Genomic DNA, 26,751 nt, shown 5'->3' on the forward strand with positions numbered 1-26,751 from the left:
CTCTCCTGGTGTAACAGTGGCTCAAACGAGATGGATTTATTTATTTATTTATGTTTAATGTTACAGATTAAAACCCTGACAAAACTAAGAAGCCCTTATATGCTAAACAGTATCTCTCATCCAGCAGAACCTGGTTTTTTGAGAGAGATAAAAAAGCAGCAGTACATTCTCTGTATATGACCATTTTTAAGCAGCTGAAAAAAATTTTTACAGTAATAATTTGATATATGAAACACACACTGAATTCAAGTCTCTTAGGTTTTATTGAAATCTCTAGGCAGCAAATGAAAAATTTATAGATATTAGCTCTTCTATAAGAAATAGGTCATTATGTATGAAGGCAGAACAACCATTAACTAACACGCAGATGTCTCAAGGTCTCATCTAATGATAGTGTTCTGAAATGTCAGTAAAACCCATAGATTTTTCTCTTCTTGACCTCTATGCTGTTGTATGGCTTAGGATTTGCTCAGAAAGCAATTAAATAAATGTCTATCATGTTTTAACAGTTGATTCCCTCAGAAGAGCCATAGGCTGAAAGAGAAAAAAGGCATCTGTTTAGTCTCAGCCTAAGCATCAATGGTGATTTGAATAATGAGAGCCAATTCCACATTGCAATGACTGAAATGGAAATCATGGGAAAATAACCCAGTATTAAAACTATTCACTGCTGGCCCACTAAGCTTTCACACAGGACAGATGGGTTTATGGTAAATAGACACAGGTTGTAACTTTAGTAAACAGGAATCTACAGTAGGACAATGCAGTTTAGTCGTGTTTGCTGTTAATAAGATCTTCAAGAGCTGTAGTAATAATTAGTGATACCCTGAGACGAATAGGGGATTCAGGCTGCCATTCCTACGGTGTCCCATCACATAGAGGTGTCTGTAAGTGCTGGCTGGATTTCCTCGTGGATGACCGGGGTAGAAGGCTTCCAAGCTTCGTGGCCAAAGAGAACTTCTACAAAATTAGGTGTGACAGCTACATACAATTCCCTGCTGAACAGGGAAGGTAAAAATCGTTTGGACAAGTATTTTTGTTTCGTTGTAGAGGCGGGGTTGTTGGTCGTTCCTTGCAGATCGGGACGAGGTGAACAAGAAGTCTTCCCTCACCTCACAGAGCTGAGCTAGGACCAGGTACAGTTACAATCCACGGTTCTTTGGAGAGCGGGATGCAGGAGAGACGGTCAGGCTCTCACTGTCCTTCACACGGGTCCAAGAGCGGGGCCTGTGTACCAGTGGGGTTTCTGTTTCACCTTTGTGGATGGTATGGATTATTTACCTCCTGTATGCACTGTGCAGAGCCAGGAAAGATTGTCCACAATTACCTCTGCCTCATGGATGTGTTCGTCTTGGGATTGATACAGATTAAACTGTGAACCTGTCATGCTTGAGGAAATGCCAGGGCTACACACTGTGGCTATGGAGCAGGTCATGAGCTTATTTGCTGGGGAAGAAGTATCTGAGTGGATGGGTCGGGCATTTTCCTGAGCACTGCCACCAAGGGGATGAGCTGACAGAGGAGCTATTCAGTTCCAGAGACCACATCTAGGGGAAGGTCTTCTCCAGATCTGTTTTCTTAATGCTTTCACCCTTTAATGTCTTTACATAATGCTGCATGTTAGAAAATAAAGCCACCTCCAGAAGAAGCACAAAATAAAATAATCCATTGATTGACTTCATTCTTCCAAGGGTGACCTTTGTGCCACAAGTTGTCACTCCAAAAAAATGTTGTGACTGAGAGATTCTTTGATGTATGACATATTCTTTCTGCTGTTTATTTTTCTTTCTTTTATCTAAAAAGTCGATTTTCCGTGATAGAATTCCCCAGAGGCTGCGATCCTTTGCCCCATCAGTGGGTCATGTAATGGTTGTGCTTGGCACAGATATTATAGCAAAACTGAAAACAACAAAACTTTTAACTGTTCTGAGACTTCTACAACCCTTAGGCAATCTGGGTCATCAGCGAATGCTACTAATGTGCCACAATTTCGGGTGCGACAGACAAACCAGCAGAGCCTGAGCCAGTGAACTGCCTGGCTCCTTAAACACATGGTGAAGACCCTCATCTTCCCCTGTTTTTCAGACCCTTAGCCAGATTCTGTCTGTGGTGACAATGCTGAATTTGATGCAATCTAGAGCCAGTTTCTAGGGATTTTTTAATGTCTCTAACACTTGTTGCTCAGTTAAAAAGCAGTTAATTTTGTTACTATCCCACTAAATCTAACCATGTTGATCACTGGTTCAGCTGATGTATGGTTAATAAGAAAACAAGCCAAACTCAGCTTACTAGATGTGATTTTCAGATCTCGGTTTCTGAGCATTTAAATCCAACTGACCTTGGATTTTAGTGCAATTAAAGCAGAACACACTATTGCTGCTGAAATTCAATTCTTCGTGCCAAGATATTCAGTGATGTATTAAAGATTACCTTAATGCATGCAGGGTTAATAACTGCTCGGTTCCATACATCACCTTTGAGTTACTTACAAAATTACCTGATTATTACAGGAAAATGCTCTGTGATTTGCCAATCAGCTGTTTTCTTACCTTTGTTTCTTTGGCCCCCATCCAGCGCCAAATGTAACACTTTTAGCCAGGTCTGCAAAATAATTCAGCACTCAAATGAGCCAAATCCTTCTAAAAATCTGAATAAGTTGGTCAGGTGCCTAGAGGGTATTGTGGTTTTTTGGAAAGAACTGACCTTGATTATGACTGATGACTATGTCTGAAAACCCAGATTGACCTTTATCCACAAAATAAAAAGAGCTATCTGTGGCAAATAACTGGTTAGAATTTGGAGGAGTTTATTTTATTTATTGTCAAAGCTGGCATTTTTTAGTATCTCTGATACTGTTATAGTTATTCATTTAGCACACAGTCCTTGTTATTCCACCACTAAGACTGACTAAGCTTTTCACTCAAATATCAGTCAATATATCCCATCGCTATAACCCCGAGAAAGTGAGAAACCTGTGTGCTGCAAGAAAATTGCAAATAGATAGCGTTCATGATTCACTGGCCTCTGCGCTTTTTGTTAACAAGTCTTAACAGATTCTGTAGTATTTGCTAAGCCATCCTGTAGTGTTTTCCAGCTGGGGATGATTTTTCAAAAATACTTAAACCCTTCCTAAAAGATATTGTTTGGACACACTCTTCATCTGTATGGTTTTTGTTTTGATTCATTTGCTTTTCTTTGAGTTCTTTATAATCTCTGCTCCCTGTAGAGTTCTTTGAGCTGTTCAAGGGGCTTATCCTAAACTGCCTGAGCATGCTGAGGGAACGGATGGGAGAGGAAAAAAAATCAGACCGAACCTCCTTGGGAATTTTATTCCCCCCGTACAGATCTCGAGCAGAAAAAATAGCGAGACGTTTTGTGCCAATTCTCCAGGAGTTTTCCAGAGCTGGTTACTGCCTTTCCACATCTCTAGCAGCAACCACAAGCTTTTCCCTCACCGCCCTCGTTTTACGTGTGCCGCAGGGTGCTCTAGAGATGGCAGCAGTGTTGGATCTGTGCATTGGGTGTCGTCGTGTTGGGATCTGTATCAGCTGGGTGCCAGTCAGCAGAGGGTGATAACAGAGCTCAGCAATTGTCTTATACTGCCTTTGAGGAGGTTTAATTTTCTGTGCAGAGAAGGGAAGTGATAGATGTTATTCTGTGCTTTACTTTCTCCTCTCTCAGCTTTGTAGTGGTTCAGGTCTTGTGGGTACATGTGTACTGTTCATGCGTGGCATGGAGCCTTGCTCCTTTTCTGGTAGAGACACAGCTTATACAACCAGCGAAGATATTCCTCTGGGTAGAATTCGACTTTCTCCTCTGATTTTGCATTGAAATGTAGCAGGTTCTTTTCTTTTATGCTGCTTGGATGCATAAGGGATAGCTGACTGCAAAGTCTGTGGCTACAGATTTATTACGGAGCACCTTCTGTAGCAGCACAAGCATCTGGTCCCTGCAGACTCCCTGCTCCGAGTCGTGTGCTCCAAAACCATCAGTTAGTAAAGCATTGCAGTCAGCAAACTTAACATCCTGCCTTGCTTATAAACTACAGGTTTCACTGAGAAAGGTCTTGAAATCTCTAAGGAAATCTCCTCTTCAGAAATTTGTCTTCGTGGGTTTTGATACGCTGCTGAAAGAATACACAGGCTAGAATAAATGTCCCAGCTGAACTTTCATGCTGCTAACATGAAGTGCTGGAGGCGTTTCCCTAACAGCGAAACAATAGATTGATCATTGCAGGATATCCTCTCCCTTAAAATGAATTTCTCTTTTACACCCATGTGTGTGCATTTGTACACCGTATGGACTCATATACAACCGTGTTGCTGCTGGCTTGTATCAGTTTGCATGCTGCCTTAGAAATGTTGAGATCTCAGTAAGAGCATTTTACGATAAGAATGTCTAAATCTTGTATTGCCAATAAGGGATCATTTTCAGAAGAATATTTATCTGAATTTGAAGTGCTCATTTTATCATTTTCTGCTCTTAGGATCTTTGGACTATTTATCATTAGCTTCCAAATGCTTCTGTGTAATCCTATATCATATTATGTGTCTTCTCTGGAAGCAGGAAAATTACTACTTACTGTAATCTGTGTCACCAACAACCCCTTTCTACAGTACAACTAATAGAGAAGCTGGTGGCGAGACTCCTTCTGAATTCATGATGTTGGTATCTGTAAACACAAAAAGAAGTGCTGCAAAGTCAGACTGGAGCTCATGAAGCCCTGTGCTTGGAGCATACAGTAAACACAGAGCTGAATATTGAGATTGTCTATCTTTGCTCTTTTCTTCCCCTACATCTGTCTACGTTTATCTTTATCAGTCAAAGCTCCTTTGCCAAATCTTTTAATATTAAGTCTTTCCCTTAGGTGTCATTTGTTTCATTCTCTGAGTACTTGCAGCATAACAGACAAGAAAACTGAAATAAAGAATGTTTGTTCCTGGCTAACTCTTGGATCATTACTCATTTATTGCTGTACTATTTGATATGGGATATCTCCATATATCTCCATACAGTAATATGTCATTAGGAGAATCACTTTATCATGACATCAGTAAATTCCTGAATTATGCTAAGACTGGCTTTTTCTGTGCAATGGAATTTTTTCTATCTCTTGGCATTACAGTGTGTGATGATAGATATGTTTGTTGTGTCTATAAAAAGAGTAATGCTTTGAGTGCTCACTTTTAATACTCTGTATTTAATTCTGTATTTGTGAGGAAACAGTGTGCTACTTTGCATCCAAGTGGCTTTTATTCTTGAAGGACACAATTCGTTTACGCTCCAAAAAACCAAAGGGTCCTGGAACATCTCCAGATCTTACAGTAACAACCTCTGCAATACTTTAACCAATTTTTGGATACATTTAAGAAATTCTTCAACTATTTTTCCTGCAGTTTGGAAACTTAAAAGATAAAATTTGGAAATAAGTCATATATGAATACACACACTTTTCCTAAGAGCAGTATTTGAGAATTCATAGCTCATGGCCTTGTTAAGTCAAAAGCACTCACATTACTGAAAGTATTAAAGGGACGTAAAAAACTTCTGACCATGATTTAGGCCCAAGATCAGATAAAAATGTTAAAAATCATCAATCATGATATAAAAGAAAGCAGAATTTTTCATTAAATTGCTGTTGAGAAGAAGAAAGATGGCATGTTTCTATTTTGTTATAATAAAGACGAGCTTTCTGTTTGATCCAGAAGTAGGGCTGAGGTGAAACAATCACTCTCAAAAGTAATTTTTGGTTTTTAATGGAAAAATTAAGGTGCGTCCATATTTCTAATGGTATGTGGAATGACTCAGGTAAGTGTAAGTTTGTAAAATTGACATTTGCCCCTAATGAAATTATGGAAATGTGATATGGTATATGGTCAACAGTGATTCAGACAAGACATTGTTAGTAATGCAAATGATGGTTTATGGAGAATATGTCTTGTCAAATGTGTTCATTATTAATTTTTATGATAAAACAGACTTATGCAGGGTATTTTAATGTGTTCTGTACAACATTTTGTTACAGAAAAATAACATTAAGCAAAATTGACTGAGTCTGTATCAAATCAAATTAAAAATAATTAGCCAGTAGATCTGGGAATGTGGTTGTGAGTGAGGAAACCTCATGCTATGGGGAAATTTCCAGGGAGATACTGTGCTTCATAGTGTTAGGCACAAGAAGCATCACCTCTCTCTTGTTTATTCAAGATGAGCTCAAGAGATGACTTGGTCACATTCTGTAAACACCTACATGTGGAAGAGATTTCCGATGATTTCAAGTCTTTTATCTAAGCAACATGATGAGATCCGCTGACTGTTGGCTGAAGATAATTTAAAAAATCAATTCAGAAACAGCACATGTTTTAAAAGAGAGAGTTGCTGTCTATTGGAACAACTACCCTAAATCATTTGAAAACATTAGATCAAGGCCTCCTAGGCTATAATTTTACCAGGTATTCTGGCATTGATATGAAAATCGTGAGCTACCCATAGTGCAAGCAGTTAATGCAAATGGTTGCAGTAGCCCCTTCTAGCCTCAGACTGTGCAGAGGATAGGAGAATAACTTCTACTTCTCCTTTTCGCGTTAATTATATCTTTGACCACAAAGGAATTTTGATCCATTGAAATGAGAAATGGACTAAATGTTATTAATTAAACTGGAAATTGTTTACTATTTGCCCATTCTATGCTTTAGGACCTTTAGTACTACCTTTATGTTTTGTACCTCTTCTGCATTAAACAGAAATGAAAATCATGGCTTTACTTCAATATTAACATGACCGTTTACCTCAAAGCTTAGTCAGGGTTACCTGAGTCTCCGTCTGTTTGCTAATATTCAATGGTAGTCACCACATTGACCCAATGTCCCTGTCTCTCACACTCTCTGCAGAGCAAGCTGCCAGATTAATTCAATACAATGAGAAATTAATCAGTACTATTGATCTGCAGTCTTCTTTATATGAGATTTCCAGAGTGCTCTTGATCTCATGCTCTTTTCTATTATTTATCCTAGGAAAACTTTTAAAGGTTTTATATGTTTCTCAGTGCAATTAGCTACCATGCATTTTAGAGTTATAAGGACGTTAGTGTGTTTAGGAGGACGTGCAAATATTAAACACAGAGTTTACAAACCTAACAAGACCCGCAGGTTTTCACTTTCTTTCTTCAGGTATATTTGTGTTACTATTTCAATAGGGAAAGATATTTAAGGTAAGAAATTAATTGAAGGTCTTATTTAATTGATCCGCTATGAAGACATCTTCATATTCACAGGACAGTTTTTCACTCACCTTTACTTTACGTTTCATAAGGTTTCATAATACTTTCTTTTTGCTCTAATCTCAAGCTCTTTGGATTTTCTAGTCTGTAAGCCCTGCAGGGCAGGTTACTTGTTATATGTCTGTATGGCACTAAAACGAAACCCTAGGTGTGTTTGGATCCGCGTCGGTAAGTGCTTATCTACATCAAGACTTCTGAAGACTAGGTTTTCTGGATGTGAGCATCATGTGATGTTTGCTATTGTGAATGGTCCATCTTTGCATGTCTTCAAGCTCCTTCAGCTCTGAGCGTTCGTTCTGTGCTCCTGCAGGGATTGAGTGTAGCAGCGGGTGGATAGTCTGGGCACCAAGTCTGGAGGGATATCCACAAACAGGACATAATAGTGCCACCTGCATTTCTGGAAAACAAGTGTGAAAAATCTTAAGAGTGAGAACAGTGTAACAGAATAGTCCTTTCTTCCATCTCGCCCTTTCACCTGCAGTGAAAGCAGCAGATGGGTAGAAAAAGACTACCCCAATTGAAGATAAAACTCCCACTGGAAGCTTTATGAAATAACTGAATGGATCCACCCAGGTGGATCTTAAGATCCATCCTTTCAGTTATTTCATAAAGTGTGTGCTGGCCTGGTGTCATGTTCCCAGCTGATTATTTTTCATCTTTCTTTTATTCAGGTTCTCTCAATTTGCCCAAAGGACATGAGAGCAGATATTTGCGTGCACCTAAACCGGAAAGTTTTTAACGAGCACCCTGCCTTCCGGCTGGCTAGCGACGGCTGCCTGCGAGCCCTGGCTGTGGAGTTTCAGACGATCCATTGCGCCCCGGGGGACCTCATCTATCATGCTGGGGAAAGCGTTGACGCTCTTTGCTTTGTGGTCTCGGGATCCTTAGAAGTCATCCAGGACGACGAGGTGGTGGCTATTTTAGGTACTGTGATCTCTATTGAAATGGTAGTGGTTTGGATATGTTTGCCTTCTGCTTAGCTTCAAATATTAACTAGTCTTGCTTAACATCAGCTGGGACTACAGGAGGCCAGTGGTTGTCATAAGATGGAGATGTTGTGCCTCCAGAGATACTACTCTGGAAGAAAACCCTTCATCTTCTATGCCATTAGGAATGCTCTTTCTGCCCAGTATGGCTCAATGGTCACAGTTGCAGTGTCTCTGAGCACAAGAGAACGGCATCTGTGTGCCTGACATCTTTTAAATAGCCTGGTAGAGGAAATGCACATGGGTTTATATTGGTCTCTCAGGAGGATTTCCACGTTAACCTTCACACCGGGATTTTCGTTTGTCTGTATTCTAGCCCAGAATAACACCTGCAGACAGTCTCTACAAGGAAGCAAAATTGTTGCTTGTAGTGAACTGGCTTTACAGAAAATGAATAGTCTAATCTGACTATGCAAAGAGATAGGGATGCACCATCTATCCAGCCACTCGTGAGAAGTGTGAGTAGTGGGGGAGCTCCAGATTAATCACCCTGTCACCCTGCTGTGGTGTCTGGTTTGCCAGCAGTGGGTGGGAAAGAGCCTAATGCAGACTCCTCACTAGCTTGTATGGGATTGGGAAAGGTGTAGCAGATGGTGGGACTGAGTGGTCAGCACTAGTGTTGAGGCAGGAATCATCCTCAGAGGCAGAGCGGTGTAGGGGAAGAACTGGTGGCTCTTCATGAAAACCATCCAGTGTCTGTCTTGTCTGTTTAAAATAGACCCATTTATTGTAGAACTCGTCTCCCATTGAATAAAAGCTATTTCTCTTGAACTGGAGCTGTGGGTTCCTGAGGGCAAATCCAGTGGCGTTGTCCTAGGGGACCTCTCACAGCCCACTGAAGCTCTGTACTGCTTCTTCCCTGTAAGGGTGGCTCCAGAGGGCTCCATGAGTCCCTCTTGTGTCTCATGGGGACGATCGCTGGGAGACGAGGGTTACACTTGGGAGTTGCGCTGACGTGTGGGAAGAGGCCAGAGATGGGGAGTCAATACTGGTCGTGAATCAAGGCTTCAGCTGGCAGCAAGGGGGAGGAGAGGAGAAATGAGGACAAGCGTGCAGCCAAAGGAGACTCCTGATGTGTTGCCGTGTATGTGTGTCCTGCACTGGTGTGGGACTGCGCACGTGTGCAGGTGTGTGGATGGGATGGCATGGGGATGGCTCCCCGAGGGCATAACCCGGGTCCTCCCAGCTGGAGAGTATGAACTCAGGAAAAGGCACATCCATGGTCTTTCTGAATACCTGCTGCAGCTTTCTGTATTCTAGCATATACTAAGATTTTTAAAAAGTGAAATTTAATGTAAGAATGAATCTGTTTCTATATTCAGATGTGAAGTAATTATGGTGAAAGTTCCTGAATCTGCAGTTTCCATAGTAAAATATTCCTTGTACTTCAGCTCACTGGACCATTTAATTTTTTTTATTAATCTCAGTGTCGATATATTTTCTAAGAGCTATTTAAAAAAAGAAAAACTTTAAGAGTAAGTAGCAGCATTTAAACAAATAAATGGTTTTCTGGGTATTGTAATGAAAACAAACAATAAATATGTAATTTACTGAACTAGAAGCCATCACTAAATGGATTACATGCAAAACTTTATTGCATTTACTAATGAAGATTGTGTGTTTGCAATGACAGCAAGAACTTCTTGTTTCTACATTGTAGACAGGGTAAGTCCAGTATCTATGTTATTCTCCATTTGGCTGGAGAGACCTTTAACCATATCTAGTTACAGCAAATTACCTTCAATTACTGAAAGTGTCTTCGATTCTGCCATGGCTGCTGACAGGCGATCCAATGACTCAGAGCTATGTTCTTGTGTACTACAGGGACTGGCAGAATATGTAAATTTAACTTAAAGCAAGATAAACTGCTTCCCCTAGTCATAGAGCACACTGAAGAGTTTTTTCATGCTCTGACAGATTATTTAACAGAATAGTGGACGGAGTAATTATGAGGTGTCGTATCCTAAAAATTCACTTGTGGAAGAAAATCTCTCCTAGATGTGGCTGCAAAGACATTTATAGTGGCAGCTGTGGCACCTGAAATAGTGACTGCAGATTAGATGGTGAAGAATATAATTTTTATGGATCTGGTCTGCCTTGAGAAGTTCAAGCACAAGGAAAGTGAATCTGCCTAAGGGGGAGACCGGGTTTAAAAGCTGCTGCCTAACGTGGAAACCTCTGTAGCCTGCTTTGAATACTCCAAGCATCTGCCTTCACACTGAGTTTCCTAGGGAGAATAAATTTATGGGGTTGTACTACCAGTCTGTCCATCTTCCCCATCCCCCAGCAGTAACCTGGAGTGGAAATGGGGTAAGCATCCTTTGGAAACTTGTCCCCATTAATTACCTTTATGGGAGCAAGAGCGTGGCAGGACGTGCTGCCTGCCAGCCTCTGCTCCTTGCAGAGCCATCCATTTCCTAAGTTTGCTTTGGAACTGCTACTTTGCAGTTACTGTTTTAATAGTGTAGTGTTATTTAATATGGTAGTGTTATTTGCCTTGCTTAAAGAGAGAGAGGGAAGGTATGTCCTTTTTTTACCATGCTTACCTGCAGATGGAAGTTTTGGTGTGTTCTTAAAAGTGGACTATCCTATCTCGTGCTCAAAAGCCGGTAAAACCCAGTGACTGACAGGGCGACTTGCGGCACTGTGACATTTTGTTCTCCTCTGGTTTGGCTGTGTTCTCATTTGTGCGTAATTAAATGCCCAGCTGCCGCAGTAATCAGCATTACAGAAATCGGTACAGTAAGAGAATGAATCCAGTTGTAGATCTGCACTTTATAGGACTCATTAATGAAGATACCCAGGTGCCCCGTTACATTCCCCTCATTAGTTATCTCCATTTCTGGAGGACAGTCTCCCACCTTTTGCAGGTACTTCAGAGAGCACACCACATGCAGAGCTGGTGCGATGGGGTGCCGCTTCGCTGGAGAAAACAAGATCCGGTCATTTTAACATAACTCATCTGCAGTTTCCAGGATAATGGAGAAGGGCAAGCAGTCTTGTCTCTAATTATCAAAACTTTCCTAGCAAACAAGGTGACCCTGAGAAGGCACATCAGTAATTTTCCACCGTCTCAAGCAGGAGTAAACAATTTAACTGCCACTGCTCTGCGTGGGGAGGTGTTATCAGCAGAGAAGTCTCAGGAAGGACCGGGGGTTGGAAGTGCCTCAGGCTAATGAAACGAGGCATCTGCTGGCAGAAGGCACCTAACAATTCACCCTGCCACAATTAACCTGAATTTGCTCCTGGCGAGGAGTTTCAAGTAAGTGGCGATGCCAACCAAGTGTCTCTGGAAGCCGCTTTCCAGCTGCCGCTATTTGCACAGCTGCACGCATAAGTTGTACAGTAACTTAAACTGGGCAGATTGATTAACAAGGTTTAAAGAAGTCATTTTGCCAACAGAGAAATAATGACCTACCGCGTTCAAATGTTGATTGTACGAATTGATCAAAAATATTGCTTAAACTGCATAGTGATAAAAATATATTGAGCAGTGCAATCCTAGTGGGGGCTGCTGCTGAATGAATTCAATTCTGACAGTCAAGCCAGGATGAATATAGATTTAATTGCTCATGCTTCAGCCACACTTTGGGTCCTGATCCCATATGTATTCAGTTAAGTTGTTATTTGCCTTTATGTGTTGCATGTTAATTCTCAGCATGTTCTGCTCATGGTCCCAGTGCAACCTGTTGTTTAGTGGATTTATTGTTTTTAGGCAAGCCAGAGTTTCACTTATTAAAGGTCTGCTTCATGATTTATTTCTGAATGTTTGGTTTGGGAAGGGAAATTTATGCAGTATCAGCGGAGTTAAGGAAAGCAGGAGCGCAACTGGCATGTCTTCTTGAATTTGGTGTGACGGCTGAAAATAGGGATGAGGCTTTCTTACATGTGTTCAGAGGTCAAAAGATTAAGTCTCCTACCAAATCACACAGGGGAAAGTTCTTTGGAGGCTGAGCAAGTAGTAGATCCCATTTCAGTGAGCAGGAGACCCAGGTGCTCCATAGCTCTCATCCATGAGCATTAGGAATTTGGTGTTTGGGATCCATGCATCAACACTTTGAATTTCTTCGATGTTATACAGCCAGGCACGTGCTTTGTGCAGTCCAAGACTGACTGTGTATGATGCAATGTATGACATGAAAAACTGTCAGTCCAATTACATCTCATAGTATTAGTAGCTAATTCTGTGATTTTAATTAGTTTAGCTGCAGCTTCAGTTACTTTTCAAGTGGATTGAAGGTGGCAGAATTTGCCCCTATGTCAAATCAGCTCTTGATATTTTATACTGAACTTTTTTTTTGTTTTTCATGTGAAGCAAACCAAGGCAGACTCATTGTGAGAGTTTCCCCAGGTTAGTAACGTGCACCTAGTAGCAATTTACCTGTGTCCTGTTTTATCTATAGGAACAGTCCCTTTTGTTCCAATGAGTTAAAGCTCTAAATTAACTCAGAGGAAAATGATTCATAAAGGAAAGGGTGGTGTTTTTTCAGCAAGCAGGACTGCAGTAATTAAGGTGATGCAGGTTGTTTTTTAAGTGCTGAATCTCAAAGTATTTTGCAAAATACTTGAAGGATTACTGATCTGAGAACCAATGTGACTTGCAGCTCTGCACCACGCAGTTCTTCTTAAGCATGTGCCTTGGAGTAAGTCACATCTTGCAGGTCTGGGTTGGCATATGTAATACCATGAAAAATTTAGTCCTACTGATGCTTGTTCAAAAGTGTTATTAGCTCTTACTGACAGAGTTGAAGGGAACATTCAATTTTTCACATTATTTTGTAAATTTAAAATATTTTTTTCTCTATCTGCGTGATAGTTAACTATAATAAGAAGCATCAATCTTAATTTAGTGCCAGCTGGTGTGTTATAGATGTGATCTGCAACCTCCAATGTCAGAAAGATTCCTTTCACTGAATTGAAATGGTTTTGAATTAGACCTGCATGCTTCACCGCCAAACCCAGGAACTCAAAAGTCTTGGCAGCGCAAGAAAAAGAAATTATTTAAAAATCATGTGATGTATTTCTTTTAAATCAAACTAACAGTTTGAGGCAATCTGATTTGCCTTATGAGTTTTGAAGATGGTGGGAATGGTCATGCTTTCAAGTTTATTTCCTCAGTCAGGAAGGATAGAAACTTATTTCTGTATAAAATCAAAATGGAGATATCCTGTCTCCAGGAGCTGGGGCTTCTAGAAAAAATATGAAATACTAGGAGACTTGCACTGAAAGTGAGAGAGATGGGGCCCATAAGCCCTTCACTAACAGGAGAATATCTATATAGACTTTTTGCTCCTCTTGCAGCAGTCCTGAGTGCCAGAAGAAAGGTAAATTTCTTTTGTGTTTTTAGGTGCAGATGGGGAAGGTTGCAATGTGTTAAATAATGCAAAGTACCTTTGCCAGCATGGACTTGGATCTTTGGCACAGTCTCTTCTTATTGTTTCTTTGCTGGCTATTTTGACAATCTTTCAAACGCTAGAAATGCTGGTTTTTTATCATCATTCTGCCCTTTCACATGTTAATGTGCAGTCCTGTAGAGCTGGATTTCTGACTGGTCAGTGCTCAGCTCTGGTCTGATTTTCAAGGGAGTTCTGGCCCTTCTGGATACCCTGGGAAAGACTGAGGTTTTGGCTAACACATTCACAGGGGCAAGGAGCCCTCTCTCACGCTCTAGTAGTCATCTCTATACGTCATAGACTGTGTGTACAGGGAGCAATGATGTCCCAGCTGGCAGGAGACAACTGATGAATTTGCACCACTACATCACCCCCATCTTCTCCAGATCCCCTCTTCAGACACAAACAGCTCTGTCAGCTAAGTCCAGAAGTCCAGCCAGCCCAGTAGCCTGTCTCCGAAAATGGCCAATAGAGGATGTGCAGGAAAAAGTAGGAACATGACGTAATCAGACGGTGATACCTCCCCAGAGGGAGGCAACCTGGTCTAGTGGAGGGTGTCCCTGCCCATGGCAGGGGTGTTGGAACTAGATGATCTTTGAGGTCCCTTCCAACCCAAACTATTCTATGATTCCATGATTCTATGATTCTATGAATATTCTCCAACCCTCCATTAAACTGTGTTTCAAGGTCTTTCTCATCTAGATGGAAATCTTTTGTGTTTAGTAGCCACAGATGGATTTTATTCCATGAATACATCCCATCATTTTGTAAACGTATGCAACCATCCCCAGTGTCCCATGGCAAGGAGCTGCAGAGCTTGCTTACTCGCAGATCCATCACAGACCTGTGTGCTGCCCTGGGTAACAGGATCCAATTCCCTCCTTGCTCATTGGATTTCTACATCAGTTTGAGACAAGCCTGCCTGCAGACAGAGGTTTCACTGCAGATGTATAGACACAGGCAGATGTATTTGTATGAATATACATACTAGTATATGTAATTATGGCTGCAGGGACTTGATATTTGGTCGCTGACCTCCACCTCTGTGCGGGCTGCCATCACGTCATGGCTGTTGGTACCTGAGCTCATTATATGAATGTTTTCTCTACATGATACAGTTTTACTGATTCTGCAACAAAATCAGTCTCTGCTTTTCATAAGCAACAGAAGATTTGAGCATATAATAGTGGAAAGCCTACATTATTCATCACATCTGACTTTTGCTAGAGTGACTTGTAGGAATTGGGAGGTGTTTTAAAATGAGGGGAAGGGTAGCTGGCCTTTAACTAAGACTGCACAGCACAGAAAAACACCTTATCACCTTAAGAAGCCTTGGTTCCTTTTATGTGTTTTTCCTCAGTGCTGTTTTTCACCAACAATTTAGTCTTTCAGTGCCTGCCCAAACTTTCTCCCAAAGGCCCCATCAAGTTCTCATGTCTACTAGGATATTTCTTAGCTCAATTTCTGTCCCCATCTGGAGAGGGATAAATTTTGCCTTTATATAGATATATATGGGTTCTGAGACACTATCTTTCCTCTCTGAGTCCAAGGACTTTTTCATTCCCTTTGCAATCTCCTGGGGAATTTCATAAGACCCTTAAGATTTTTTCTGCTTGAAAGGTCCGGACATGAGCTGCTGTCTCACGAATTGGTAAGTCAGTCCGTGGCACAAGGCTGTGAAGAACACCTGCACCCCCTTCCCTATGGGAGGGTTAACATAATATAAAAGATAGAATAGTGTATAGAAATATCATTATCTATTTTTTTTATATATATTATATATATATAGTTACATGATGTCTCTAAATATATATACAAACATGCATGAGTATCTATGTATATCTTCTGTACAGGCATACATACATAATAGACCAGCAAATTTTTGTCCGTATTTAGGATGATACCAGTGTAGCTATTTCAGCAAAAATTATGCCTGTCACCAACACCCTGCACATGTCCTGGTTTCCGTGGTTCTTTCAGTCCCCAAATCCTTACGCTCATGTTCCTGCCAGCTTTAATCCAGCAGTATCCAAATCCTGATGCTCCTCTTCCCTCTCCTCATACCAAGCGCAAAATGTATGCAAGCGGTTCCCACTCTAGTTTTACACCGTTCCTTTTTCTCAGCAAAGCTACGGGCGCTGCGAGAGCAGGGGCAGGAGGACTTCCCAGAGCTTTGCCTCCTTTCAGGAGAGGTGTTAGGATTGCTCAGGGCTCAGGGCAGTGCAGATTTGGGAGGTAACGTGCTGGGGCCTCGAGAAATCTCTAGGGAGATGCTTTGGGAAGTCTGCAGGCTGCGTCAGCCCCGAGCGCCTCTGGCTTGCCAGCCCCAGGCTTTCCCTGGAGGTGTGCATGCGTCGTGCAAGTACACAGCGTATACGTGCCTGCGAGTAGCTGGTGTTTCCGACCTACCAGTTAAATTTTCTGTTGCAGCTCTCAAAGGTTCTTTTTCACTTAGCTGCGTTGTGTAAAATTAAACTTGAATGAATAATTACCGCTCTCTACTCAGTGAACTACGGTTAATAGGGACGGAGTATAGTACATTAATCTCTGTATTTATGAGAAAAGACACATTGTTTTGGAGATTCTGGCTGGTTTTGTTTTCATTCAGTATGTTCCTTAGCACATTTATAACAGGCAAATGAGACTCAGAAGTGTGGGGGGAAAATGTCAAGTTCAAGAACCCTTAAACGTGTCCAAGATTTTATACTTTCTGAAGAGAATAAACCACAGTGTAAGAGGAGCTTATAGCTTCACCATTCGAATGCAGTGACTGATGGCTCCTGGAGGAGCAAATGGGTTCAGTCCATCATGTCTCAGCCTTCCTGAGGGACCCAGCGCAGTTCCCTGCCTCACTGAACTGCAGATAATGAGAAGATCTTCTCAAGTTTGTGAATGGTGATTTCATTTATCCGTGGTTTGGGTACACATTCCGTAACACACCATCGTGCAGAGTTTTGGAGCGAGCATCCACTGCTTTCAACCTCTTGTCTTAAATTAACTATATATTACCTTAAATTTGAAAACAAAACTAGTGTTTTGCTCACATTTCAGTGGGAAAATTGTAGTAGTCCTTGTTATTGAAGTCTGTCTTTATAACTGCACTCTGCAGCCGCTGAAAGCAGGACTCAATTCTGTCCTGTGTTCACCTCAGAGACCAAATCCATTAAGCAATTTTGTGCATTTAAGAAATGGTCTATTTTCTATAAATTATGTAACTGTGCTGAGTATGTCTGTAAACCAGGTTTTGGACTGTGGGTATAGACAAGGACAATTAACTGCAAAGGGTAATTTCAAAACAGTACATTAGATAAATGATATGTTACTAGGAAATGCTCTGTGATAAGGAGAGCATTTTAAAACAACTTGTTCTATAAATTATACCAGCTGTATTACGTATTGTAGTTAATTTTAATTACATCAAAATATGTAGAATTAAAACCAGGTCAATCAGAATGCAGTTATAACCTTTCTAAGGGATGATTCTGCTATATAGACTTTTGTTAGAAAAGAAAAACAAGGAAATGCAGATAAGGACTTGCACATTTTATTTTACTCTACATGAGAAACGTTAGATACGTTGTACTGGATACAATGCCTCAAGTAGAAATGGAAATAGAGAAATAGAGCCTCTGATCCTAAAAAGTATTAAGTTTGGGTAAATTATTACTCTGGTCTGTGTTCCAAAAATAGAGTTGAGTGAAATGTTACAAGTTCTTAAAAGAGGAAATATTAATATGTATTTCCTTTTCTGTCCCAAAACTATAAAATCACTAACCTTCACCAAGGGGCTGCTTGAGGTACCTGAAATCAATACCACCACTGACTGATTGATTTTAGTTTCCTTTTAATAACTGCTAAAATAAAGAGCTCGGGTATCATTGGGGTCTGAAACAAAAAATGCCCTTTGTACCATGGTTTCTGCTTCAGGATTTGAGGTGTCAGCCACAAACCACATGCCGTGGCCCTTGCCCAGCTGTGGCGAGAGGCAGCTTTTGGATGCTTCAGGATGCTTGCTGCTGCTATTTCTTCTCAGAGCAGCCATAGGGTCCAAACCTGAAAGCATCTCTTCAGTCTGCATCCATGCTGGTGTTTTGGTTGGGTCAGGAGTCTGATTTTGACTCTGATGTCCTGGTCCTCCCGACTTGTCCTGCTTCGGTGTCTAGCACAGCTGTCTGGGGGTGTGGATTCCTTGTAGAGGAAAGGAAGCTGGGGGATGTGGAGGAGCACATCTCATGCACTTCCACCCCTTGGAACTCTTCTGTCCGTGGGACTGGACTACAGTCCTGAGTCCTCACAATGTGCAGGTCCTCAGCATCAGCTGTTCTGCTCCACTGCCTACCAATGTAGAAATAGCTTTCAGGTGTAATTTTCACATCTGGTTGAAGTTATTTATACGTACAGGTGTCTAAGGTGTCAAATCCTTTCTTATTCAGCAAACATTTAAATACAGATTTGAGCGTAAGCCTCTGCTTAAGCAAATCTGTTTGGGTTTACAACTAGACTTCTGGATGTGTTTAAGATTTCGAGCTGGTTATTTAGAGGTTAAAAGTCTCAGGGAGGCTTTTGGTGGTATTTTCAGGAGCATTGCTGCTCACACTGAACTAAAAATGTTTAAACATCCTTTAAAATGTGGTCCTTGGGCCCTGGAAGTTGGCTTTTGCACCACACTGCAAAGCCATGGTGATGTAGGAACCTCAATGTCATAGGCTTTTGGTAAGAGTGGGGCTCCTAAGTCACTTAGGAACAGCTCCCCAGAAATATTCAATCACCTGAACATTAGTTAAGAGTTTATTATATTCAGGAGCCTTTGAAAAATCCATTACCTGCATCTTCAGCTACAAGGAGACCTTTACAATCTGGTTTTTATGCTTTGTGGCACTTCACAGAGTAATCTACAAATATCTTAAAAACCTGAGGCTACTGCTAAGGATACTCAAGTACCTGAGATACCTTCAAAACTTTTACCCTTATTAGTTTTCACGGTTGGGAGCTTATGTTAGAATAATTAGAAGCATAAGACGATTTGGGAAGAAATCATTTGCGCACTGAAGAACACTGCAGAAGCGTTACCTTTTAACAAATTTGTTCTGCTGTTTTTCAGGTAAAGGTGATGTGTTTGGTGATATCTTCTGGAAGGAAACCAGTCTGGCCCACGCATGTGCCAATGTGCGGGCTCTGACATACTGCGATTTACATATTATTAAACGAGAAGCCTTGCTTAAAGTGTTGGACTTTTATACCGCTTTTGCAAACTCATTCTCAAGGAATCTCACGCTCACCTGCAATTTGAGGAAACGGGTAAGGCGACAGCTCTTGTTTTCCCCTTTCTCTCACCAACAGATTGCACGCTCTTGCAGACTGTTTGCAGTGTTTAGCAACCCCCAATTTACTCTTGATGTTTTCAGGTCATTGCAGATTAGCTGGCTTTTCAATAAATGTTGTCGCTGTTTGTTAATGATGGCTCAATAAAAGTTTCCCGTAGATTTGCAGCTCTGAGAAGCAGTCCTAGCAGGGTGACATATGAATTACATTTCTTTTCCTTTTCTTCACAGTTGCTATGTTTTGGCTTTTTTTCCCCATTGCATAATGTATATAGTTATATTTTATAGTCTGATAGAATCCAGATTCTGGTTTCCTCAGAGGTGAGGTTTCGTCTCTCACGTGCTAAGATACAGGTCAGAGGATGGTCTGATGGATCTGCATGGCATAGACCAACTGGGAGTAATTTATTGATGCTAAATAAATAAAATGTACTCAGCAAAAGTATGTTAATACCTGCTTCTCTCACTTGCATAGTTTAGAATTTTAATATGGCAAGGTTAATAAAGCTTGGTAGCGTTTTTACATTCACAGCTCACTTCTTAAACCCTCCTGCTCATTTTATAATCAATCAGCAATGCTCACTATCCATTAGTCCTTTCAAAGAACACTCCATCTAAAAATTAATTAGCTATAAGGACGTAGCTTGAAAACAGGTTAAGGGATTCTTTAATTCGCATTGCGGCTGCAAAATTTAATCTTTATGATGGTTTTTTTAAGATTGATGAGGGTTATATAAATTTCATTTGCATAGAGAAATCTCATAACAATGATTTATAGATTATTGAGCATGAACTGTGATCCTCTAGCTGCTGAAACACATTTTTCTGCAGCTGTACCTAGGGCATCTCACCCGAAAACGCACCGAGGCTACCTCAGTATTTCTCAACACAATTTCAGCCGCTAAGGTAACAGGAGTTCAACACAACTAGAATTTTACTTTTCTGAGTCTAGTTTCTTTCTAGCCACTGGAGCATCTTACAAATGCTTCTTTCAAAGGAGTTAATTTTTAGTGCGTTCCTTGTGCTCATTAATACACCGAGTATGGCACAGAATACCCATGGCAAAAAGCAGATGCAATGGGATTACAGTCCCCCTCTCTGCTGGAGCCTGAAAGAGCTGAATTATAATCAGGTTTGGTTCCAGCTTGTCAGTTTACCTCTGACTTGGAGCTTGTTAACTCAGCTTCAGACCTGAAGAAGGGCTTTGGAACTTGAAAGCTGGTTTGGGGTTTCTACACTTCTCTGTTGATAAGACATCCTCCAAGCCTTGACTTCAGCGTCTCCCCCTTGCCACCTTGCCTACCTGCGGCATGCCGTCAGCTACAGTCCCACGATGATAATTCTGCTCAGGCATTGCTGATGGAGATTTCATGGGACAAGACAATGCCACATGCATTATGCCAAAATGTATTCTTTCCTTCTTAAAACTGTGAACTTGTCACTTCAGCTAGCTTCCTGGGACTCCCCCCATTAGCCATGACAAGGGTGTGTACAGTGACAACATGTACAGATCTTTTCCTGACAGGGCAGTGTGCTGGAGTTCACCTCTGTAGTTCAGGGATGCATATGGGGAATAGCCTCCTGCCTGGGTTTTCATGGATTTTCTTCTTTTCCACAGACCTTTTTTAAGGAAAATGGTTCCCCTGCAGGGCCCTACCAGAGGGAGTCACCCAGGTGGAAACACTTGTGGAGCTCAGGTCCCCAGTACAGATATCTGCTGTATAGTCTTAGGTGCATGGACTTTGCCATGGGGGCAGTGACTCAAAGTAAGGCGGAACAGCACTTCTAAAGAAATGTTGGATTTTGCAGAAGGAAGGGAAATGTTGATGGGGTCGAAGAAAGGTCATGTCACTGTGATACATGCAAGGAGCAGTTCACTAATAGCTGGGTGATTAGGTGATGATGTCCAAGCTAGTCACCAGTTAGCTTTATAGCCCATGAGGAATGGTTCCTCCAGAAGGCAATTCTGGCCCTTCCTCAGTGCCCAGTCTGCGATGGGAAAATCATCCCTTTTCTGTTGACTTTTGAGAGAGTCCTTGGTCACTAACTTTTGAATACCTAGGGTACATCAGATGAACTCCACCTATGATGTCTCCTACAGTTTTACTCAAGAGCTGTTTTGGGAAAAGTCTTACTTCTAGTATTGCAGTAAATTGTGCTGAGCCGGAGTCTGCTTTGCAGAAATTCTGTGTATTGTTCCTAGGCACAAAATTGATCGTGCTACTCTCAACACCAGCGACACAATTGAAGTCCTGTTATATAAAGTTATTCAGGGGATTGTTTCAAACCTCATATCTACCAAAAGTATACGTGATTCCCTGTTGGGCATGGAAGTGTTTGATGGCGAGTTCATCTCTTAAGAAAAGCACTGCCATCCAGGACAGTTTCATCAAGCGAACAGAAAGTAGCTGTTCAGGCAGTGAGACTGGGCTGACAGAGCTGCACTGTACTGCAGCAGTTTGTGCCGGAGTCGTTTAATCTAAATGGAAAGAAAATCATTGTCTCCTTTAATTGATTTCAATAGAAATATACTTAGCCCTTTTTCTATGTAGTCATCACTTGTAAGGTTTGACATTTAATTATAACAAAAATACTCTCTTTGCGGTTCTGCGCTCAAGAAAATGGATGTTCTCACTGTCAAAAATATATAGACAGAATTGTTCTTTCATCAGGTCTGCTCTTCAAAGTACTCACATATGTATGTGGTGTGCACACACACGTGTTTGTGCTGCATTGTCCCTCAACAAGCACTTAGATGCGGTCCATAGACTGCAAAGCAATTTAGACGTTCAAAAGGCTAATAAACTAATAATAGGACTGAGCACAAAAGGTTAGTTCCACATGACAGGGAAGAGAAAGTCATGCTGAAGTGGGAAAATAATGTTTTCTCACTCCCAAATAACATTTAGAGGCCTGGCATGTTGAATGACCTACTTAAGGCATCTGCTCAGCATGCCATTATCAACTCTGGATTTTTGTTTTCTTTTTTTTTTGTGTTAGGTAGCTCAGCCATCACGCTGCATTTCTGAGACCTTAAAGAGAGCATGTCTGCTAGCTTTTCAACCTGCAGTCATCTCTCCTGCCCAGGGTGGTGAGAGGACTTTTAATTGGTAATTGCAAAGTATTGCAGCATATCATGTTTCGTGCTCTGAAATCTTTATGACAGACCTAACGTCACTAATGCACACTCCAAGGCAGACTCAGGACTTCGAACTTTTTTTCCAAACAGGGAAAAATAATTAATCTGGAAAGATATTCTTTAAAATCACAGTGAGATTACATAGCCGCCTCTGAGGACTGAAAGTTATAAAGCAACGTTTAGGATGAGTCTTCAAAGAGTTAATTACTGCCTTCTGATGTTGGAAGAGAATATTAATAATGTCGAATTCATTAAGTGCTTTTCAAGATTTCCAACAGCTGGAGGAGGGCCTCTCTGCAAGCTTGAGCCATGGAGCTTGGCCTGAGGAGGGGAACCAAGACAGATTTCTAGGGGGCTCAAACCCATATAAATAAATATACAGTTTATTGATGGTCAAAATTCAGGCAGGAAGGTCTACATCAAGCTACCAAATGTGTTGCCACAGAAAACAAGTGTTCAGCAGAAATCTGTAAAGGTTTTGTTTTCCTTTTCTCATCATCGCTTCCATTTGCACCAGCTAATGCACCATCTCCAGCTAACTGCTAGACCAACATTGCCTAGGCAACTGCAAGAAACCATCAAACTGAAATTTTGGCCCTTCTGAAATCAAAGCTAAAATTCTCCTGTGCTTCAGCAATAGCAAAGATTTCCCCCACAGCTTTTAAGCTGTGGTCACATACTGCTCTTTTCTACCATGAGCAAAATGAGCTGTTTTAAAGAACTGAGGCAGGAGCAGCCAGGGAAGAGGACCGTTATCTGTAGAAGACCTCTGCCACATTTGCTCCTGGAAGGTGTGCTGGAGAGTGAGCCAAGGAGATGCGAGGAGAAACGACTGCCTCTAAGGCAGTGAAATGCCATCCAGAGAGGTTTGGTTCTTTTCCCTATGATGCTCTTAAAACCAGGGACAACACTGTGAGCGACTGATGTTATCTAATTGCTCCAGCACAGTGCGAATCTCTGAGGCTTTTTAGCGGGTGAGGCTATCAGACTGTCTTACCACACATGTCCTGTTTTTCTTTCTATTTCAGATTAGAATAATTTCTTTTTAAATTGGCTTTCTGTTTCTGCTTGAGGTTTCAATGAATTGCATGTTGTTTCTTGACCGAATCGCTCGTCATTTCTATGTCACATAGATTTTAGAAAAGCCTTATTTTAATTTGAATTCTGCGTTCGTGTCTCCTAAAAGTGAAGGTTGTACCAAGGTTCATTCAGGATCCCCCTTCTTTTTTCATTTTTAAGACTCTCCAGATGGCGTGCTATATTAGCGAGTGTCCTGATGCAGAAGCAATGTCAGAGGCAGAAAGCATTGCTCTGCGTATTGGCCCTTGCTCCTGAAGGTTGCACATGTTCTGGTGAACCTGAGGACTTTCACAGGTTTTGAGCTCTGAAAGCCGTTCACAATCATGGCAGCTTAATTCAGAGCTGTTTGCACTTTGCCAGCTGGTGCTCACGCTCAGTCCTGATCAGTTGTGGGGAGTGACTTGCTCACATGGGAAGGGATCAGAGCATCGTCCTTGGGTAACTCTGGCAAACAGAAAGGTGTGGGTAACGTGCTGAGCACCTCCTCTGCCCGGTGGTCCATCTGCACTGGCAGGTTTTTCACCTTTTCTGAGTCTGTTATTGGGAGCTTTCTCCACGTGGGACAGCGATGATGGCAAAACCTATCTGGGAAAAAGAAGTTTTTTCATCATTATTAATGAAGAGAAGCAGGGGAAAAAAACATGCTGCTTAGGGAGCTGCTGTGACTAATAATGTAGATCAGCTGGTGGGGGCTTCAGTGGGGTCCTGCACTCCTGTCCTGCGATATGGAATGTGCCCGCCCCCAGGCTGGTACTCAGTCCTCATGCATGTCTCACTCCTGGTACTTTTCTTCTTCCTCTGCTGGTTTGAGCCAGTGGCAAGGGTCCCGGGAGTGCAGGATCAAGCCTCTGGAAAGGCAGATCCAACAGATCAATTTCTATTATGGCTTGTATAGCCAGGAGGCTTTTGGCATGACCTAACTCATTGAGTTTGTTTGTAACTCAATGGCTTGCTCAAGCCTACTGAAAATTAATGTGATCAACTTCTTGATGGCAACATCTATGGCATGTTTCCTTTCCCTGTCTGTATCTTTCCAGGGGCTCACAGCATCTGCAGGCTAATACATCCTGCGGCTTGCTGCCCCTTGCCGGGGCACGGGGACACAGAGGGGTTCCCCAGCCAGGCATGGTGACACCCCTCTTCACTTCTCCAGGGCAAAACACAGAGTGACGTCAGTCACAGCTCCTACCTCTGCTGCCCATGACGTTGTGTTTGGGTGTTTACAGCTCTTCCTTTGTTACTGCGGTAACAAGCAACTCTCTTGTGACCACGGCAAAGGACACCTTTCTCAGCTGTCTAAACCAAAGGACTCACCTCTTACTTTTCCCCCTCGCCTGTAACTCCAGCAAAAGGAACCCACCTCATTCCTTTTTTTTTTTTTTGGGGGGGGGGGGGCATAAAGGGGGGAATTTACCTCCTCATGCTCCCACTGTAGAGCTTGCAGACTAGCCTTGCCTTTAATTTCACCAAATTCTTTTCTCCATCTCCATGTGAGAATGGAAAGATTGTTTTACCTTGTCTCAGGATGCTTCTGCTCTTTCCTGTCCCTCTCTGGTCTTTAGTTATCTGGGGTTTTTTCTTCTTGTATATGAACATGTTGTCCCAGAAAATGAAGTCCTATAGCTATAGTTTAGCTGTAGCAACACTTCAGCATGATTACAGAGCAAGTAAGTTATGGCCTCAAAAATCAATATGATTTTATTTTGTTCACATCTTAGCATACTGCAGCCTCTGTTATGCTTAAAGAAGCTTTCACTTATGAAAATCTTTTATTTTTATTTTTATTGTTTGAGTCTATTGTATTCACAGCTATCTCCAGATATGTTAATATTCCATTGCAATATTTCCTGGAGGACTGTTTCACTGATTTAGACCTAGTACCACCTGATGGTGTCTAGACTTGTACATTGAATGTGCATGGGACAGAAGAGCCCACTTCAAACATTCAAACAATGTGGCCTCGTCCAAACTGCCAATTGATGGTGGTCCCTGGCTGGTCCATGCCCGGGAATTTCTTGAGAAACTAATGGATCTGGGCCAGACCCATGAGAGGAGTTTATTGGTAGAGAGAATGGAGTAATTCTTTGTGTATTTGCAGCTGTGTGGTTACAGACAGCCCAGCACAGTCCGTGCTACACCTTCTGCTATCGAGAGACCCATGCGGTTCCTTCTGAGTGAGGATTACAGATCTCAGGCTAGAGGATTTTTTCTGCAGCTCTTCCCTCCCATCTCCTGCTCCCCTGAGCAGTTCCTTGTGCCTTTGCTCCTCTTTGGGGGGCACGGGGATTTTTGAGTTTGAGGCAATCAAAGCAAGGCAGTTAGTCCTTGGAGGACCCTGCATGACTTTGCTAGGTAGAAGAGCAGCATAAAAATTCAAAGAGAAAGCTGGGGCAGCATTAACGTCACCCCTCTGTGCCTCTCTCCCAGACGGCATGGGACATCTGTCTGAGCAGAGCGATTGCTGTAAAAGCTGTCGGTGGGTTTGCTTTCTCACTTTGTTTTTGGTAGCTGTGAACCTGCCTCTTTTCTGCCTGCCTCACTCCCTTCCCTCTCCTTTTTGCCACTTCATCATATCCCTTACAGCGGTCTCTTCTGGGCACCCTTTGGGTCATACGGACTGTGGGAAATCGAGGGGACGGGAGCAGTTGCACCTCCGAACCCCTCCCTGGAGGCACAGAGGGAGCACAGTGGTTTTCTCTCCTTCGACAAGCACAGCGTGCTCCCTTGGCTGTGACTGTTTGTGGACGGGTGCAGAAGTGGGTGATAAACCTGCAATCTCTACTCTCCATGCCACCTCAAGGACTTGGGTATCTTAGTGAGCGTTTAAATACTTACCTGGAAATCAGGGCACTGTATATCCCCCGGGGTCTTTGGGAGCCCTGGGGTGGTACGGATTCATGGCACAGCCTGGATTAATACATTTTGCCTTTAGACGGCAGGCAGATGCAGAGATTAGCCAACACACTATCATCTCTAATAGTGTTCCAGAGCCACATTAATCCCCCAGGGTACCAGCAGGCCCCTATTCTGTGCTGAATATAATCTCTAAAATACCTTCCTCAGAGGTCCTGACCGTGCTTCTGTAGGAGCAAGAGGCAAAGCACCACCAACTCTGTTAAAAGTAGGACTGAGCCCAATTCTGATAATCCTTTGGCATTATAGAGGTAGACTTATCTTTTCCTGGACATGTAGCTTCTCTGTCTAAATCTAAAGGACATACGATCTTGTTTGTCAGGCTATTATTTGCTGTTGGTTTTTTGTGAGAAATGCAAGGCAATTTAGCACACTTTTCATTCAAGGATCTTTGAACAGTATTGTATGGCTGCAGAAAAACATCGTGTGTGCTGATGTGCTGCTTTCTGCATGTAGGGACTCGGCAGCTGTTATAGAAGGCACTCTGCTGATTTACCCAGCGAAAGGTATGAGCATCTCTTCTTCAGGCAGGCAATGCGAACTGGGTGATTTATTTGTGTGTGGAAAGATCATTAAACTGGGAATGTCAGGGATGGGCAGCATCCGTAGGAAAACAAAAATGTAAACCGGCTATCTTAGA

At 42.0% G+C, this 26,751-nt stretch overlaps 1 protein-coding gene across 1 annotated transcript in view; it reads left to right on the plus strand.

Annotated features, from left to right (window-relative positions):
- KCNH5 (potassium voltage-gated channel subfamily H member 5) overlaps window positions 1–26,751 on the plus strand; it is a 170,990-nt gene that overhangs the window by 110,996 nt on the left and 33,243 nt on the right. Inside the window, exons 9-10 of the mRNA XM_054828084.1 lie at window positions 7,951–8,203; window positions 18,760–18,956. Coding sequence (XP_054684059.1) covers window positions 7,951–8,203; window positions 18,760–18,956 — 450 coding nt within the window. The remainder of the gene's footprint in view (window positions 1–7,950; window positions 8,204–18,759; window positions 18,957–26,751) is intronic.

This window comes from Grus americana, chromosome 5 (genome assembly GCF_028858705.1).
Source record: "Grus americana isolate bGruAme1 chromosome 5, bGruAme1.mat, whole genome shotgun sequence".
Taxonomy (NCBI): Eukaryota; Metazoa; Chordata; class Aves; order Gruiformes; family Gruidae; genus Grus; species Grus americana.